The sequence below is a fragment of the Leucoraja erinacea genome, chromosome 18 (genome assembly GCF_028641065.1).
Source record: "Leucoraja erinacea ecotype New England chromosome 18, Leri_hhj_1, whole genome shotgun sequence".
Classification (NCBI taxonomy): domain Eukaryota; kingdom Metazoa; phylum Chordata; class Chondrichthyes; order Rajiformes; family Rajidae; genus Leucoraja; species Leucoraja erinaceus.
The window spans coordinates 20,124,252-20,142,386 of record NC_073394.1 but is presented as its reverse complement, the minus strand read 5'-3'; the positions used below and the strand labels follow the sequence as shown (position 1 = coordinate 20,142,386).

Sequence of the window (18,135 nt, the reverse complement as noted above, 5' to 3'; positions counted from 1 at the left end):
GGGATAGATCTCATCAGGCACCGGGGACCTATCCACCTTAAAGCTCCCTCCTCAAACCCACTTCTTCCATACCTATCTTGGAACATTTAACATTCAACTCTTTAATCTTCTCACCCATATGCCAATTTGCTCGTGCAAGCATCTGACCGTGAACACTATACATCAGGGTGACAGGGTGTGATAATTACGAATTGCGATGGGTTTGGTAATGTTCTAGTTAATTGTCATGTCCTGAATTACAGGTATAATGAAAATGTGACTAGTGGGTAGCATCACAAGCATATAGGCTAAGACAGCACACAAACAAATAATCTCTCAATCCTCCCAGACCATGTCCCACACGCCTCCACCAAGTTGACCTCTAATTGTCCCAACTCCCCAATTGCTTAGACCACAGCGACCGGGTATCCAGCGACCGTTAAGGCCTTATTTTCTTATCTTCACCCACTCAACAAGGCAGTGATCTTCAGCGTCCCCACCCATAGCGCCATTGGAATCCACATTATACTGCATCTGCCATGCATCTGCCCACTCACCCAACCTTTCCAAGTCACCCTGCAGTCTCATAGCATCCTCATCGCAGCTCACACTGCCACCCAGGTTTGTGTCATCCACAAACTTGAAGATGTCACATTTAATTCCCTCTAAATCGTTATGGAGGATTTGGAAACATTAAGTTAGAACATTATTAAGATTCCGGGGGATTTTACTGCTTAGTTGTTCTGTTTGTTATATTCATCATGTGCCATCTTGTGGAAATTTTGAGTAGTCACTGGTAGATGCATGTTGAAATCTTGAAACTGTAAACATATTGATCCTCCTGAGCTGATAATAAATAGGAGTAAATACTGGGAAAGGGAAGCTAAGCCAGGGCCGAGTACATAAAAGTATGCCCAAGAGAATTTACAGACTCCAGAGTTGCAATGGCATTGAAGACATTTATTATCAGTAGTGTAAGAAAGAACTACAGATGCTGGTTTAAATCGAAGGTAGACACAAAATGCTGGAGTAACTCAGCGGGACAGGCAGCATCTCTGGAGAGACGGAATGGGTGACGTTTTGGGTCTCCCATTCCTGCTCTCCAGAGATGCTGCCTGTCCCGCTGAGTTACTCCAGCATTTTGTGTCTACCTTTATTATCAGTAGTCTCCATTGAGGGAGACTTGAGCAAGTACATGTATGGGAAAGGTTTACAGGGATAATGGCCAAAGGCGGGCAAATGGGACTAGCTTAGATGGGGCTTCTTTGTCGGCATGGATAAGTTGGGCCAAAGGGCCTGTTTCCATGCTTTATGACATGCCTGTACAACTCTACGTCCAAACTCCAACCAACTAACTGCAGCTAGTCATGGCTTAAAATTATGAAACGTTTCCACACTCTAGGAATGAATTAAAAATGCACTTCCTACACTTTTGACATTTACTGTGACACTTAACAAGTTACCAAGACATTTTTGAAAAGGCAGAACTAATGAACTGCAGATGCTGGTTCATACAAAAGGACTCATGTGCTGGAATAACTCAGCGGGTCAGTCAGCATCTGTGGAGAATATGGATGTGACATTTCGGGTCGGGAGTTATTCCAGCACTTTGTATCCAACCCTTGAAATTATTATCAACATAAATCACTTTAATAAACATCCAAAACCCCATTAGTTGATCACAGTATGGCAAAGGACACAGTTTGGAGAAAGAAAACCGTGGAAAAATGACTAAATCATTACATTGCATCTCCAAGGTGAAATATTTATTTGATTAGTTCCAGATGCTGCTATCTATTTTAATCATTAATTTAACAAATGCTCTACGAGGACAAATTTCTAACATGTTTGACAGAACAAATGGGGAGCAAAGGAACAAACTGTAAGTGAGGTACATACCTTCCGAATGCTGTCATTAGCTGTCAGAAGGACCTCTTGCTTGTGTTTGTTTAGACTGCTTTGCAAACAATATAGAGAGGATATCTACTTCATAAGAAACTTTCCATTAAGCTACCAAACACTGTTTTAGATCAATATTGCAGCTGAGAACATTTCTGGGAGACTTCTTGTGACTGAGTTCTCGGTTATTCAAAAAAGCAACATTTCTACTTGTATAGGAAAGAACTGCAGATGCTGGTTTAAACCGGTAGGCATAAAATGCTGGACTAACTCAGCGGGTCAGGCAGCATCTCTGGAGAGAAGGAATGGGTGACGTTTCGGGTCGAGACCCTTCTTCAGACAGATGTCGGGGAGGGGGCGGGACAAAGATAGAATGTAGTCGGAGACTGTAAGACTAGTGGGAGAACTGGGAAGGGGAGGGGATGGAGAGAGAAAGCAAGGGCTATTTGAAGTTAGAGAAGTCAATGTTTATACCGCTGGGGTGTAAACTACCCAAGCAAAATATGAGGTGCTGTTCCTCTAATTTGCGCTGGGCCTCACTCTGATAATGGAGGAGGCCCAGGACAGAAAGGTCAGATTGAGGATGGGAGGGGGAGTTGAAGTGCTGAGTCACCAGGAGATCAGGTAGGTTAAGACGGACCGAGCGGAGGTGTTCAGCGAAACGATCGCCGAGCCTACCTGTGGTGAAGTTGACACTTAGGAACTGCAGATACAGTAGATGAGGTTGGAGGAGGTGAAAGTGAACCTCTGCCTCACCTGGAAAGACTGTTTGTATCCTTGAACCATTTCTACTTTTTGTTTAGTGAATTAATATGTATTTCCATGTGGAGATTGGTGGTAGTGGATATATCCCTGCTCCAGGTATCTAGATGACTGGCCTAATAATTCAAAGAATGCAACTTCAAATACTCCCCATTTGAGTTTGTGAATTTGAATTCAGTTTATAAAACTACTGGAATAGAAATTTGTAAAGGGCCTGTCCCACTTCCCCGAGTTACTCACGAATTCTCCGGAGTTTTCCCCTTGATTCAAACTCGGAGAATGTCCGTAGCGAGTCCGTAGCGAATCTGTATATATTTCGTAGCGGCTCGTAATGCCAGCCGTAGGTACTCGGGGCATCAGGTAAGTCGGGACGTTTTTTCAACATGTTGAAAAATGTCCACGAGTAAAACAAAAATGGCCCCGAGTACCTATGGCCGACTATTACCATAATTCTCCAACTTTGTTGTAAATACTCGCAGCAAATGTGGAGAGACCTTTGGTCAGAACTGTTCAAGATATTGAACCTCCCCTTTCATGGATCGATGTGTCCCACTATTGAACATTACCGGACACATCAGCAAGGAGCCAATAATTAGCAATGTTTCAACCTTGCCTGCACTACCTAAAGCTTAGGAACTGCAGATGTTGGTTTATACCGAAGATAGACACAAAATGCTGGAGTAACTCAGTAGGACAGGCAGCATCTCTGGAGAGAAGGAATGTTTGGGTTTAGACCGTTCTTCTGGCTACTAATTGCGCTACTTAAAGCCTGCTTGCTTTTCTTATTATAGAACAGATGCCTTGCAAATTGTACCTTCCAAAGAGTCCACCAACTGGAAGTTGGACAATTTTATACTGGACAATTATTATTTTTTTAAACATTTATCAAGCCAATTAACCTACAAACCTGTACGTCTTTGGAATGTGGGAGGAAACTGAAGATCTCGGAGAAAACCCACGCAGGTCACGGGGAGAACGTACAAACTCCGTACAGACAATGCTCGTAGTTGGGATCGAAGCCGGGTTTTTGCTGCAAGGCAGCAACTCTACCGCTGCGCCACCTAAGCCCTGGTCTAGCAGTCCCTGTTGCTCTGCAACATTTGTTCATTGTCCGCATCATGCTAGGTTCTAAGTGGAATAGCTACTCATTTGTTTGTCTACAGGAGCAAATAAATTATCAGCAAAGTAAAATGAAAGGTCCATAAACATGTACTACGCCACTTCCTGTTAGCTTTTGTTACTTAAAACAACTAAAAGCACGAAAATCATAATACCAGATGGAAAGGATTAGCAACTCTCCTGCAAATGGTGAATGATTCATAAGGCCATGTGATAGAAGCAGAATTAGCCCATTCGGCCCATCAAGTCTACTCCGCCAATCAATCATGACTGATCTCTCTTTCCCTCCTAACCCCATTCCCTGCCTTCTCCCCATAACCCCCGACACCCGTACTAATCAAGAATCTATCTATCTCTGCCTCAAAAAATATCCATGGACTTGGCCTCCACAGAAAGAATTCCACAGATTCACCACCCTCTAACTAAAGAAATTGCTCCTGAAAGAATGTCTCTTAATTCTGAGGCTATGACCTCTAGTCCTAGACTCTTCCACTAGTGGAAACATCTCCACATTGATGCCACAGATGTAGACCTCCGTGAGCTAAAGATCTAAAGATATCAGTGTACAGTCCTTCAATCAATGCTCACGGGGCAGAAAATGACAATGTTAATACATTAAAGTGAACTGAGGGGAGGTTCTGAAATACAGAAATAGATCCGGATAGATCACTTTAAAGAACTTAAGTCGGGCTAATCATAACAGGAAGCACCAGTCCAACTTCCCATTGGGTAGGAATTCAACAGGAATCAATTCAAATGCTTCAAAATATGGGGGGAAATCCCCAGAGCCCAACTCTGCACCGTGTAGGTTCTGCCCATGTTAGTGCTCCCAAAATGCAACACGTCGCAATTCTCTATATTAGATTCCATCGACTATTCATCTGCCCACCTGCCCAACTGATCAAGATTCTGCTACAATTTTTGACAACCATCTTCACTATCTACCATACCACCCACTTATGTGTCATCTGCAAACTTGCTAACCATGCCATGTACATTCTTATCCAAATCATTGATATAGATGACAAACAGCAATGGACCCAGCACCGAACTGTGAGGCACACCACCAGTCACAGGCCTCTATCTGAAAAGGAACCTTCCGCCATCACCTTCTGATTCCTTCCTTTAAGCCAATTTTCTATCCATTCAGTTGTCTCTCCTTGAATCCCATGGGATCTAATCTTCCAGATCAGCCTACCATGCAGAACCTTGTCAAATGCCTTATTAAAACCCACATAGCCAACATCTACAGCTCTACCTTCATCGATCTTTTTGGTCACATCCTCAAACAAACTCAAATTTGTGAGACACGACCTCCCACATACAAAACCATATTGATTATCCCTAATCAGCCCGTGTCCATCTAAGTGCATGTATATCCTATCCCTCAGAATACTATAGTAACTTTTTGACTACAGATGTTGAGGCCACATTTGGAGTATTGTGTTCAGTTTGGTCACCCTATTATAAGAAAGGCGTTGTTAAGCTGGAAAGGGTGCAGGGAATCCTTACGAGGACATTACCAGGACTAAAGGGCCTGAGGTACAGGGAAATATTGGGAAATATTGTGCAGACTAGGACTTTATTCTTTGGAATGCAGGAGGATGGGATGTGATCTTATTGAGACATATAAGATAGTGAGAGAAATATATAGGGTATGTGCACAATCGTTTACCCAGAGTAGAGGAATAAACAACCAGGAGATATAGGTTTAAGGTGAGAGAGGTGAAATTTAAAAGGGTGGTAGGTATCTAGAACAAGCTGCCAATGGAGGTAATTGAGGCAGTTACTATCACAACATGTAAATACATTTGGACAGGTACAGAGATAAGAAAGATTTAGAAGGATATGGGCCAAACGCAGCTAAGTGGGACTAGTGTATCTTGATGGAGAATCTTGGTCGGCATGGACAAGTTGGGCTGAATGGTCTGTTTCCATGCTGTATAATTCTATAACTTTTTAGTTCAGTGAAGTGGGCAGCACAAGTAGATAAGTTGGTAAATAAGGCATATTGTACGCTTGCCTGCATTGCTGAGGGCAATGCTAACAAGAGTCAGGAAGTCATGATTCAGGTCTATAGGAATTAGTTAGGCCACATGTTCAGTATTGCCTGCAGTTCTGGCTGCCCTAATTCAAAAAAGACGTGGATGCTTTGTAGTAGATGCAGTGGAGGATAACCAGAATTGCCAAGAGTGGTGATAGAGGGAGACACCATAGTGGTGTTTGAGGTTTTTAGATTGGCACATGGAAATGCAGGGAATAGAGGGATATTGATCATGTACAGGCAGATCAGATCAGTTTAACTTGCCATCATGTGTCAACCCAAACATTGTGGGCTGAAAGGTCTGTTCCTGAGTTGTACTGTTCTATGTTCCATGTTCTAAACCAGGCCAGGTGGAACTAGGTTAGATGGGGCAACTTGATCAGTGTGGATGATCTCCCCTTTTCTATGCTGTATGATTCTACAACAAACAGAGTTCCTTGAGTAGTTTATTTTTAGTCCAGATTCCGGAAACTGCTGTCTCTCGGGTCACCATTGACATTAGATTTCAGTCGGAGCTGCAACACATAAACTAACAACACTGCACTATCTCTGTGCAATATTACTTTACCCTCATAAACAATTTTAATTTCCTGTTTGGAATGACTGCAATATTCACTGCATTTGTGAAATGCCTCACATTCTTTTCCTACACTTCTAAACAGTTCCTTCTCCTGTTGATGAGTATAGTAAAGAAAATGCAGTAAATGCTGTTGATTCGTTCTCTGTTCATCTGGAACAAAAACATTGTAGCAAGCAATACAAGTGCCCCAGTCCATAATATCATCCTTTTTACAGTTAGGCTTTTGAAGGCATAGTTATTACTATTGTACCAATGATGACTGAATGAGATTATCACAGATATCTTTGTTTTTCCCTTTTCATACAAGTAGAGGAGGATGTCATTAACTCAAATGCAGAGATCACTAAACCTGTAGTGAGACCATAAACTTTTATTTGAACTTTTCAGGGAGGATCTGAGCATTTTATGATGCATTTTCTTACAAGAGGGATGGGAGATTGAAGAGTTAGTCCGTCTATATTGCTTTCTGCACATTGTCGGCTAACAAATCACTAACGTTTCATTGAAAATGTCAAAGTAGTTTAATTGACAGCTCTCTCATTGAATCATGCATCAACAAAAGGGGGAAAAAACAACTCATCTTAACATGTATCCTCCCTTGTAACAGTTTCTTTGAATATTCAAGTACAAATTTAGTTAATACTTTTCGCACATTTTTCTGCATTCAATTTTTTTAGACGTATTTACCATACACAGATGAAAGACACAAAATGCTTCTCTCCAGAGATGCTGCCTGTCCCGCTGAATCACTCCATCATTTTGTATCGATCTTTAGTGTAAATCAGCATCTGCAGTTCCTTCCTACCATACACAGGTAATAGCTTTACCAGGGTGCCCAACAGAACAGTGATTAGCACTGATGCCTCACAGCTCCAACAACCTGGATTGGATCTTGACAATGGGTGCTGCCTACGTGGAGTTTGCACATCCTCCCTGTGACTGTGTGGGTTTTTCTGGCTGGTAGTTTTCTTCCAACAGACATGCTGGTTGGTAAGTTAATTGGCTACTGTAAAGTTTACCTGGCGTGGATGCAGCGACAGGAGAATGTGGAGGCAGTAACTGGATGTGGAAGCGAGAGATAAAATGGGATTAGTGTTGAAGGGTGCCTGGTTTTCAACACGGACACAGGGCCAAAGTGCCTGCTTCTGTGCTGTATGACTAACACCAAATTTACTTTTGTTACTAATGTCATGAAATTAGCTACAAGATTGTATTCTTAAGGAAATAACATTATTGATCAGGGTCATGTCTGTGATACATTTCTATGATTTTGTTATGATCCCCAGCCATTCAAGGAAAGATGGAAGAAAACAAAATAAAATGCCCCCACTTTACCTCAGTTTATCTGCGATGAATATAACTCGCCGTTCAAGCAGCAGAGAAGCAAACACCCTGATAACTTGACGTATGCTGAGGCAACGGAAAAGGCAGTCAAAATCCACGTGTTCCAACCGGGAGTCCATGGGGCGTCGAAGCTCAATCACCTAAAACAACAACGTTAGTGGTCAAGCTGCTGAAGAACAGATCCACGCAGGTACATGTGACAGTGCCGTGCAAAGTCAGAGTCATGCATAGTAGTGCAGTTTCACAGAGTCACGCAGTCGTCAGAGAGTCACGCAGTCATGCAATGTCACGTGATTCAGTCGCTCAGTCATGCATCATCACGCAGTTATTCAGCACAGTACAAAAGCTTTCAGTCCGCAATGACCATAAAAAATATTTACTATTCCTATTTTATTTCAACACCATCATCTTCTAGTTTACAGTTCTTCCAGTTGCTGGTACCTTAATTGATATACCAGACAATTACTTCTATTTAGATATAGATCACATCATTTAGATTTAGGGAGCATTCTGGTACTCATATACTACAAGAACAATGTTATCCATTGCTTACAGAGGATCATAATGCATATGATGTGATATTCTATGCTTTCTGGTTCTAAATAACTATCACCACAACCAATAATTAATATTGAATATTATTTTTTAATATGGTTACATAAGGAATAGCACACTTTTTACACTCCTAGTTTTACTTCAGCTAAAAACATTGCAGCTTTATATTTATGATTTGTGATTAATCTTGTTTGAATTACTGTCTTATTATCCATAGCCAGACCTCAGTTTTACCACAAAACTTTGAAATAAAATGTGCCATTTTAGACACCATCTTTAGACAATAGTGAGTGCTTTGAGATGTTTGTGTCTCGCAGAGATTACCTTATAGGTAATTTAACTCAGTGTGGGATATTCAATATATTTGCTGGTATGCAAAGATGTTGCACACTTAGTGGCCCCTTGCTGACTGTTCATAAACCTTTGGTCGAATTCCTAATCTCTGTTGGAGTATGCATGAATATCCTGTTAATAGAAAGTCACTCACCTCGTTTCCAGCTCCTGGTAGAAATGTCTTGACTTTTATGGTCCTTCCAGGAGCAGGAAAAGGCGACTCCATCAAACTCCTCATGAATGGATAGACCAGAGCAGCAGAAATTCCACGCCTCCTCTCCACTTCATCCAGAATCTGTTCAAAATAAATTTTGATAAACATCTTCCTCAGGACACAAAATTATTATTTTAATCTTTTAATTATCAAGGACATTGAATTGTACGACTAAGATCTCAGAATTATTTGAATGAACAAACTGTTTTGGTGACATGTTTAAAATACAGGTGATGACGAACGATATCATTAGAACCAGCTTCTCTTCCAATATGAGGCTCACAAGCAACATGGTGCTCAAGCTGTGTATCTAGTATTAACTAATGGATTGAGACCTTCACCAGCTTTAATTAAAGGCCCTGGCCAACAGTCAGAATATCTGAGGCACGTAGCTCACTTCAAGATGGTTCCTTTCTTTCCTGTGTCCCCTCTCAGCTGATCTATATCATCTACCCTCCAACACACAACCCTCTCCAATCATCCAATGCGTGTACCAAGAGTACAAATTGTCTCTCATACTTATCCAATCATCTTCTAATCCAATATGTTTCCAACTCTTCTCCACTACATCAACTCTACTTCCATTCACCATCATCCACCCAGAATCCTCTCCAGATGCCCGCTATATGTGTTCATTCCTCATAATATCCCATTGATCACTGCCACACGTTGCCACTCAAAACACTTTACGGTGTAAGCACGCTCCCTCCCCCATGCAATGATGGGAGGTGGTGCAATAGTTTTTTTGCGCAACTGCTTATGTTAGGCTTTTCTACTGCCTATGGCACATTGAGTCTTGTACACAACAGAACTTCAGAGCTATCCATGTTCTCCAGAGAGGCTGTCTGGCCCACTGAGTTACTTCAACAGATTGTGTTCTTCGCAAGATTCCAACATCTGCAGTTCCTTGTGCAAGCAGTGGACTGCATATATAATGGAGCTCCATGCAACAATGGTAGAATTTAGCTTTCAATTGGCTAAAATGGCATATTGATTCCCTTATCAACACTACAACAGCCTCTTTTCTCTTCACAGCAAAAGAACAGAATCATGAACCATTGTCCTCAACGACTATTGAAAAAACAAATCCAGGAATTCTGCAATAAAAATGGAATTTGACTTATTCAGTCACATTCTATAGACTTTGATTCTATGATTAAAAAGATGGAACTGTGGAATTTGATCTGTAAAATACTGGTTTAACAGATTCCCAGCATCTAAGGTAATGAAAGCAAACTTTACTTGTTTAATCACCATTGTCCCTGTTTATATATGAGATGAGCAGAGTCATGTTCAATTAGTGATTAGTTATTGTAAGAAGTTTTGAATGGAGTTCAGATGATAAGTTTCTAAATAATGATAAATGTAAAGATTCATGTTAATCTGGAGAAAATGGAACACTAAAAAGCACAGGATGGCCATCATGATGTTCCATTGCCAATATGTAATCGTAGAGTCACACAGCACAGATAAAGCCCTTTGACTCATTATGTACATGTCACCATCAATTACATATCAAGAAGAATGAGGAGGGACCTCATTGAAACATACAGAATAGTGAAAGGCTTGGATTGAGTGCGTGTGGAGAGGATGTTTCCACTAGTGGGAGAGTCTAGCCTCTTAAGGATGTTCTTTTAGGAAGGAAATGAGGGTGAATCTGTGAAATTCTTTGCCAAAGAGGCTATGGAGGCCAACTCAATGGATATTTGTATGCAGAGATAGATATATTCTTGATTAGTACGGGTGTCAGGGTGTATGGGGAGAAGGCAGGAGAATGGGGTTAGGAGGGAGAAATAGATCAACCATGATTGAATGGTGGAGTTGACTTGATGGGCTGAATGACCATATGGCCCAGTTCATTTATCCTCTTCACTTATCTCAGAAAGTAGCAGTACCCTAAACTCACATTAACTGTAATTCTGGTGACTGGAATCTTCTGCCATTATCAGTCACCACTCCACTAACCAGGCCAACAGTTGCAGAAAATGAATAATTCAGCTTTATTAATTCATATGGTTGGACCTCATTCTCTTCAGATAGTGGATTGATTCATGCTGGATTCAGCTAACCAATGGCAGTTCCTATCTGCCCCATTTATTAAGGTTTAATGCAGACCACTAAGTTAGGTGCAGGCTAATACGTCAAAGCAGCTAGGCACTAAAGCTCCAGAGGTGAATAGGCATCAGCTTGACATGTTCCTGAAATACTGGACAACCAGTCATCTGAGGAAATGCTGCAGAAGGGCCTTCCTTTTTTCTAAGTCGATAAGCAATTTTAATGATTTACACACACGGGTAGACGCACATAGTTTCTTGCCCAGAGTAGGGGAATTGAGATCCAGAGGACATAGGTTTATGTTGTGGGGGGGGGGGGGGGGGGGGGGGGGGGGGGGGGGTGGGGGGGGGGGGGGGGGGGGGGGGGGGGGGGGGGGAGATTTAATAGGAACCCGAGGGGTAACATTTTCAGGCAAAGGGTAGTAGGTGAATGGAATGAACTGCCGGAGGAGGTAGTTGAGACAGGTATTATCGCAACGTTTAAGAAACATTTAAACAGGTGCATGGATAGAACAGGTATAGAGGATTATGGGCCAAACGCAGGCAGGTTGGGCTGAAGGACCTGTTTTAACACTGTATGACTAAATTATATTTAATTTCTATAATTTTCTGACTAATTCAGTATGTAATTTTTAAAACTGCATATAAAATAATAAAATTAATTGAAACACATTTCAACACTAAGATTGAATGTTATTTAAACAGTTTAATGGAAATGTGACAACAATTACCTCACTGAAAGAGCAAGTGACTGCTATTATTTGCTTCACAACCATTGGCACAAAATAGCCAATAGGATTGAATAAAATTCAACTTTGTGCCATGAAAGCATTGGCAGTGTCTTACACTTATTAAAATGTGGTGGAAGGGAGCAGTTTAGGGCAGACTACTGTTCTGCCACTAAGTAATGTTCAGTTAATGGCAGTTGCATTAATTGTTCCTTCCATATTTCTGCCTCTTCCTCATGACAAAGTATTGTGGAAATCACAAACGTTTCCGAGTCATTAGAGATCTATAGATGATTTCAAGATGCATGAATAGAAAACATTGTTTAACAGCCCATATTGGGAATGAAATTGTCTCAGTTATGTTGATGGCACGACAGATTAAACTAGACAATAAGGTGCTTACTGTGTATAAGATACAGTAACCCCTCATTATAACGGACTTTAGGGGGGAATGGTATCCATTATTGCCAATTGTCCGCTATAACCGGGTAAAGTATTATCATTGTTATGTAGTTAAAACAAAGAACTGCAGATTATGGTAATACACAAAAAGATACAAAGTGCTGGAGTAACTCAACAGGTCAGGCAGCATCTTTGGAGATCATGAATAGGTGGCGTTGGGACCCTCAACAAGGATCCAGATTGCTTTGCTGCATGGTCCATAATCTTTCCATCATGAGGCACCATCTTTAAACAGGTACTTAAATGCAAAGGACAAGAAGCTTCAAGCTACACCTTACCTGGTTTTACCCTAATTGTAAGTGATATATTGCACTAGAAATGGATATGTTCCATTTTCCCAGCATTAGCCCCATGCTAATAAACATAAAATCTGTAATTTGTATCACTTGCATATAATCATTTTTCCTCAGCCAATTGATAATTTACATCATGCAACACTTCCAAACATGAATAAACAGAGCACCAGGCTGCCATCACTGATAAAAAATCCCATGCGCTTGCCAATTTGCTGCTAGTCTACTTTCAAATCCAGCCAACGATATTTTTACAATGCATTCAATAAGTTTCCTTTTAATATATTTTTGCCATCTGTTTCCATGATGTGGATAATGTTGGTGTTTAATCCAGTATAATTAAGAGTCCTTTCTATCACCACTTATAACAGAGACCAAAGCTTTGTATGTTTTTGACTGCATACTGCACTGGATATTCAGTTGTTAAGGATGAAAGGTTTAGCCGTTGCCCCCTTTCAGCAGGGGCTACTTCACCCCACTGCGACAATCCAACTTCAATGGGAAACCTTGGGCAGTTTCCAAACATAGAACAGAAACTTCTGGTGGTTTTTCCACTTTAAAACATTAAGTAGGGGAACAATGACCTGGTAAATTAAAGCCATGCTGTATTTTGTCTACCACGCGAAGTTCATGGATTGCTGCAACATTTGTGGGCAAACCTTTTGATGAATGATGGGAAAAGATCACTCAGATAAAAATATTTCTGGAACAATTATGCATAAAAGTTCTTTACATTGGGAAGTAAAAAATATGACCCCACTCTGGTGCACGGGAATTAACAATGAGAAAGATTCAAAGTGGAGATTATCCAGGGAGAGGAGACATGTTACTCTGAAGGGATATAGAACTGTACTGGGCCTTCAGCCCACAATATCTATGTAAAATTCAGCCCACAAACATGATGTAAAATTAAACAGATCTTATATACCTTCACATGATCCATATCCATGCATATCCATGTGTCTATCTAAAAGCCACTTACATGTCACTATTGTATATGCCTCCACCATCACCCTTGGCAGTGTATTCCAGGCGCCCACCATTTTCTGTGTAAAAAACCCACCCCATGCATGTCCTTTACACTTTGCCCCTCTCACCATAAAGAACCTGAGAATTCTAGAAACTCACAACATAGGCCATTCAGCCCATTCTGCCTATGCTGTAGAATGGGCTGCTGTTTGTATCCAACATCTTCACTTTTTGTTCATAATGTTCATATTCATTCCTGCACAACTATGTATTACTCTATTTATGGAGTCAGCTTCCACCACATCTTCAGTCAAAATAAATTTCCATTAGGTTTCCATTTAAATTTTAATTTATTTCCTGACTTGCCATTCGAAATAAATCCTTTCTTGTTGTTTTATCAAAACTGCCCATCATCTTGAAAACATTTAGACTTCTTAAGGAAGAAGAGTCCAATCATTTCCTGCCTTCCTTCATTACTACAACCCCTTATCATTGTGACAGAGCTCCTCAACATCCTTTCCTTATGATGCTGAGAAATCCTTCAAGTTAACGAGCATTTTACATTTTTTTTTGTAAACTTTGAAAACATTCATGAATCATCTCTTCTATTTGTGACAGAATAGTGTGTCTGTTCTAGAGGTCTCGTATCAGGCAAACAACAATGCCTGCCTGTTGGATCCAACTGAATATAATTAGAGTTTCAGTGCTGGTTGGCCTACTTACATTGGCTCCCTTATCCGGTCAGTCAATTATGTGAAGATGGCATGGTGGTGCAACTGTAGAGTTGCTGCCTTACAGCACCAGAGGCCTGGGTTCGATCCTGACTACGGGTGCTGTCTGTATGGAGTTTGTACCAGATCCCGGTGACTGGGTGGGTTACCTCTGGGTATCCTGGTTTCCTCCCACATTCCAAAGACATATAGGTTTGTAGGTTAATTGGCATTGGTAAAAATTGTAAATTGTCCCTAATGTGTAGGATAGATCCAGTGATAGCGTACAGGGAGATTGCTGGTTGGCAGAGAGGCACTGTTTCCGCAATTTAACTCCAAAGTAAAAACAGCTTTTATGATAGCTCTGAGGCACTTTTTAAAGATAGTCCATGGTTCAGAAATATACAATGAACAGAAAAATACAAAATTCAAGGATAACACTTTTTTCCAGGTTGAAGTCCTTGATATTAACATTTTGTTTTCCTCTGATGGCCACAAACAATGTTGGATTTCATCATCAGTGTCTGCCTTCATTTGAAAAGTTGCTTGTGAGATATGGAAAGTTGGCATATTTTCCAGGGTCATGCTGGAGAGGAGATTGGTAGAGGACCTATATTTTGTGGATGTTTGCTTTTGTTTAGTTTAGAGCTACAGCATGGAAACAGACACTTTGGCACAGCGAGTCTGCGCCGACCAGTGATCCCCGCACATTCACATTATACTACACACACTAGGAATAATTTACAATTTTACCAAGCCGATTAACCTGCAAACTTGCACATCTTTGGAGTGTGGGAGGAAACCAGAGACCCCGGGGAAAATCCACGCAGGTCATGGGGAGAACGTACAAACTCCGTACAGACAAGCACCCTTAGTCAGGATCAACCCCGGGTCTTTGAAGGGCAGCGACCTCTGTCTTCTAAGGGGTAAACTGGGTTTGAAACTATAGACCGTCACCATGGATCCCACAAATCTTAATATTCTGGATCAGACAACCATGAGGTACTTTATCAAATGCCTCCCTAAACACCACCCTACTCTCACTGTTCACCTCCGCCACCTCCTCAACAAACTCGCTCAACGTCGTAAAACATGACCTGCCGCAAACAAAACCAAGCTGACTGTTCCTCATTCCAAAGTGAATTTAAACCAGCTTTTGAAGCCCTCATACATTAATACACTCCACTTGCCCCAATTTAATTTCCCTAAAACATGTTTAACTCTCCTTCCTCGGTTTTTAGACTGCATATGGAATGATCAATGTTTACCAGTACATCGTCCTTGTTCTTATTCCAATCTATGTTATGATAATGAGAATGTTCTAATAATGTTCTATTCTGCAGAAAAGATGACAAAGTTTCTGACAGAATTTGAAGGTTTAAGCTGTAGGGAGAGGATGGGCATGCCATGACTTTATTCCTTGGAGTTCAAGCGGACTGGGAGGTTCATAATGCAAGAGAGGAATAGATAGGGTAACAAACAGTCTTTTTCCCAGCCTCGTGGAATCAGGGAATAGATGACATAGAATTAGGGTGAGTGGGGAAAGATTTAATAAGAATCTGTTGGGCAACTTTTACACAGAAGGTGGTGAGTATATGGAAGGAACTACTGGAAAAAGTAGCTGAGCCAGGTACCATAGCAAAATTTGGACGGGTACACAGATAGGAATGGTTTCAAGGGATAAGGGCCAAATGCAGGTAAACTATGACTTTGCCTTCCTAATCCTCAATTGATAAGAAACTATCATTGCTGACATTCAAAGTGTTACACAGTACCTTTGAAAAGAGTGTGAAACAGCCCAAGCGACTGATGATGACACAATAAACTTCTGGCAAGCGAGGAACTTTTCCACCTGGCTGAAATGAAAAAAATATATATAAACATTATATGTAAGAAGGAATGCTGGTTTAAACCAGATATAGACACAAAAAGCTGGAGTTACTCAGCGGGACAAGCTGCATCTCTGGAGAGAAAGAACAGGTGACATTTCGACTTCTTCCGACATCGAAATAAACATTATAGATATTTGCCTAACTGTAGACGTTTACATCCTGCAAGTTAAAAATGTGCCTTTCAATGTTAGTTACTTCACTGCATTAAAGATACCTGGAGTCATTTTGTAAACTACATCATGAAATAAAGTAACGCAATTGGAATATAACAAACTAAAATAGAACAGTAACTAGATATAAATAATTTATATATGTCAAGTAAGTTCCTGCCTGCCATACAGCATTAAAGTACATAAATAAAATTAGAAAATAGATATGAATAAATATTTTTGCAAATTCTACAAAAATCAATTTATTGTAAAAGCATCATTTTACACATGGATTGAAGCCATTGCTTTTTGTCTACTACTCTGAAGGATTCCAAATTTTGTTCAGGCTAAAAGACGAGATCAGAATCATGTAGATCATGGTGATTAAATATGATCATTGATTGCAAGATGTTAAAAGGCTAATGGGATTCAGGAATTTCACCGTTTAGAAGTTTGGGGTATGTATGAGCATGTGCGAGTAAGTCTGCACTGAGAATTAGTTTTAATGCTAAGACAATTGGGCGCCAGTAGAGTTGCTGCCTTACAACACCAGAGACCCAGGTTTGATCCTGACTATGGGTGCTGTCTGTATGGATTTGCACATTCTCCCTATGAGAGGGTTCCTCCGGGTGCTCAGGTTTCCACCCACATTCCAAAGTCATACGGGTTTGTAGGTTAATTGGCCCTCTGTAAATTGTCCTCAGTGAGTCGGATAGAGCTCGAACTTGTGATCATTGGTTGGCATGTATTTGTTGGACCCAAGGCCTTGATTCCACGTCATATGTCTAAACTAAAAACTAAACAATAAGGAATAGAAAAAGCTGTGCTTATCATATTTGAAGATTACGAGAAAGCAGAATGAAAATGTTCATGCAGCAGAGTCTTGCGCACTTTGGCTACAGCTACAGATAAATGTGTCATTACTTGCTGGGGTGTGTATTTTAATGAAGGTATTAATAGACTAAGGTTAGATGATGCAGTTCACATCTGACGAAGAGACGATTTGTTTTCCCTTATTAGGCATTGAATTGATCCCGTAAGTTCTGATTAAATCAACCATGTAACGTTGTTACTTGAAATTACATTGTCAAATCTGCTGGAATGCTGACACCTTGCCAGGAGTTTTGGAACGCCACCAGCTCAAAGCCGTCCTGTGGGAAATGCCAATAAAAACATATTCCATCCAGGAAAGGTCTTTATGAATTAAAACAAAATGAAGGATTAGATTTCTTTTTATATTGCTAATGTTTTTAAGTGAAACAAAAGATCGGAAATTTCTTCAGAAATGACACTGGAAAGCGGTAAGATCGCCCTTTCCCTGGGTAAACGAGGTTCTGCTCAACTTCCAGTCAAATAGCAGTCCTGAGAATGTTATCTGCCCATTGGTTATGAAGCAGTTTAATTCGGTATGTTGCTTCGACAACTGCTATTAGTCATCCCAGGTTTTCTTTTACATGGAAGGAAAAAACATTCATAAACTCCTGACAAATGTGTTTACTCAGAATTGAACCTAAGCTGGTATGGGCCAATACTGCAAACTGGTACAGAAAAGCCAAGGTTATGTTTTCAAAACAACAGTATGGGTAGGAAATTAAAGTTATTCTTATCGAGGGGATCATTTCAATGTATGAAATCATTAACTGTGTGAATTGCACCTATGTAAACCTACAGCTACATGCTGCTGTTTTAAAAGTATATTCTACATGCCTCAAACATAGCAAAAATAACTTTCCAAAGCCTGCTGGGATACAAGTTAAGTTTCAGATAAAGAGGAGCAGGGGAGTGAATATTTCAGGATATTTCAACAAACAGCACTGACCCCTGCAGTACACCACTCATTGTAGACCTCCAACCTGATCAACAACCCTCCACAACTACACTCCAAAACAATTTTGAATCCATTTGGCGAGCTCATCCTAAATTCCACATACTGTAACTTTTCAGACTAGCCTACCAATGAGGGACCTTCTCAAAGTCTCTGGAAAGGTCCATGTAGACAACATTCACTGCCCTGCTCTCATCAATCCTCTTGGGGACTTCTTCACAAAA

The 18,135-nt window shown here is 40.6% G+C and overlaps 1 protein-coding gene across 5 annotated transcripts in view; it reads right to left on the bottom strand.

The window, feature by feature from the left end:
- Window positions 1-18,135, bottom strand: part of dennd2b (DENN domain containing 2B) — a 217,664-nt gene that overhangs the window by 17,804 nt on the left and 181,725 nt on the right. For all 5 annotated transcript variants that reach the window (XM_055649504.1, XM_055649503.1, XM_055649502.1 and 2 more), the window contains 3 exons: window positions 15,821-15,901; window positions 8,770-8,910; window positions 7,719-7,867 (listed from right to left, as the gene is read on the bottom strand). In XM_055649504.1, coding sequence (XP_055505479.1) covers window positions 7,719-7,867; window positions 8,770-8,910; window positions 15,821-15,901 — 371 coding nt within the window. The remainder of the gene's footprint in view (window positions 1-7,718; window positions 7,868-8,769; window positions 8,911-15,820; window positions 15,902-18,135) is intronic.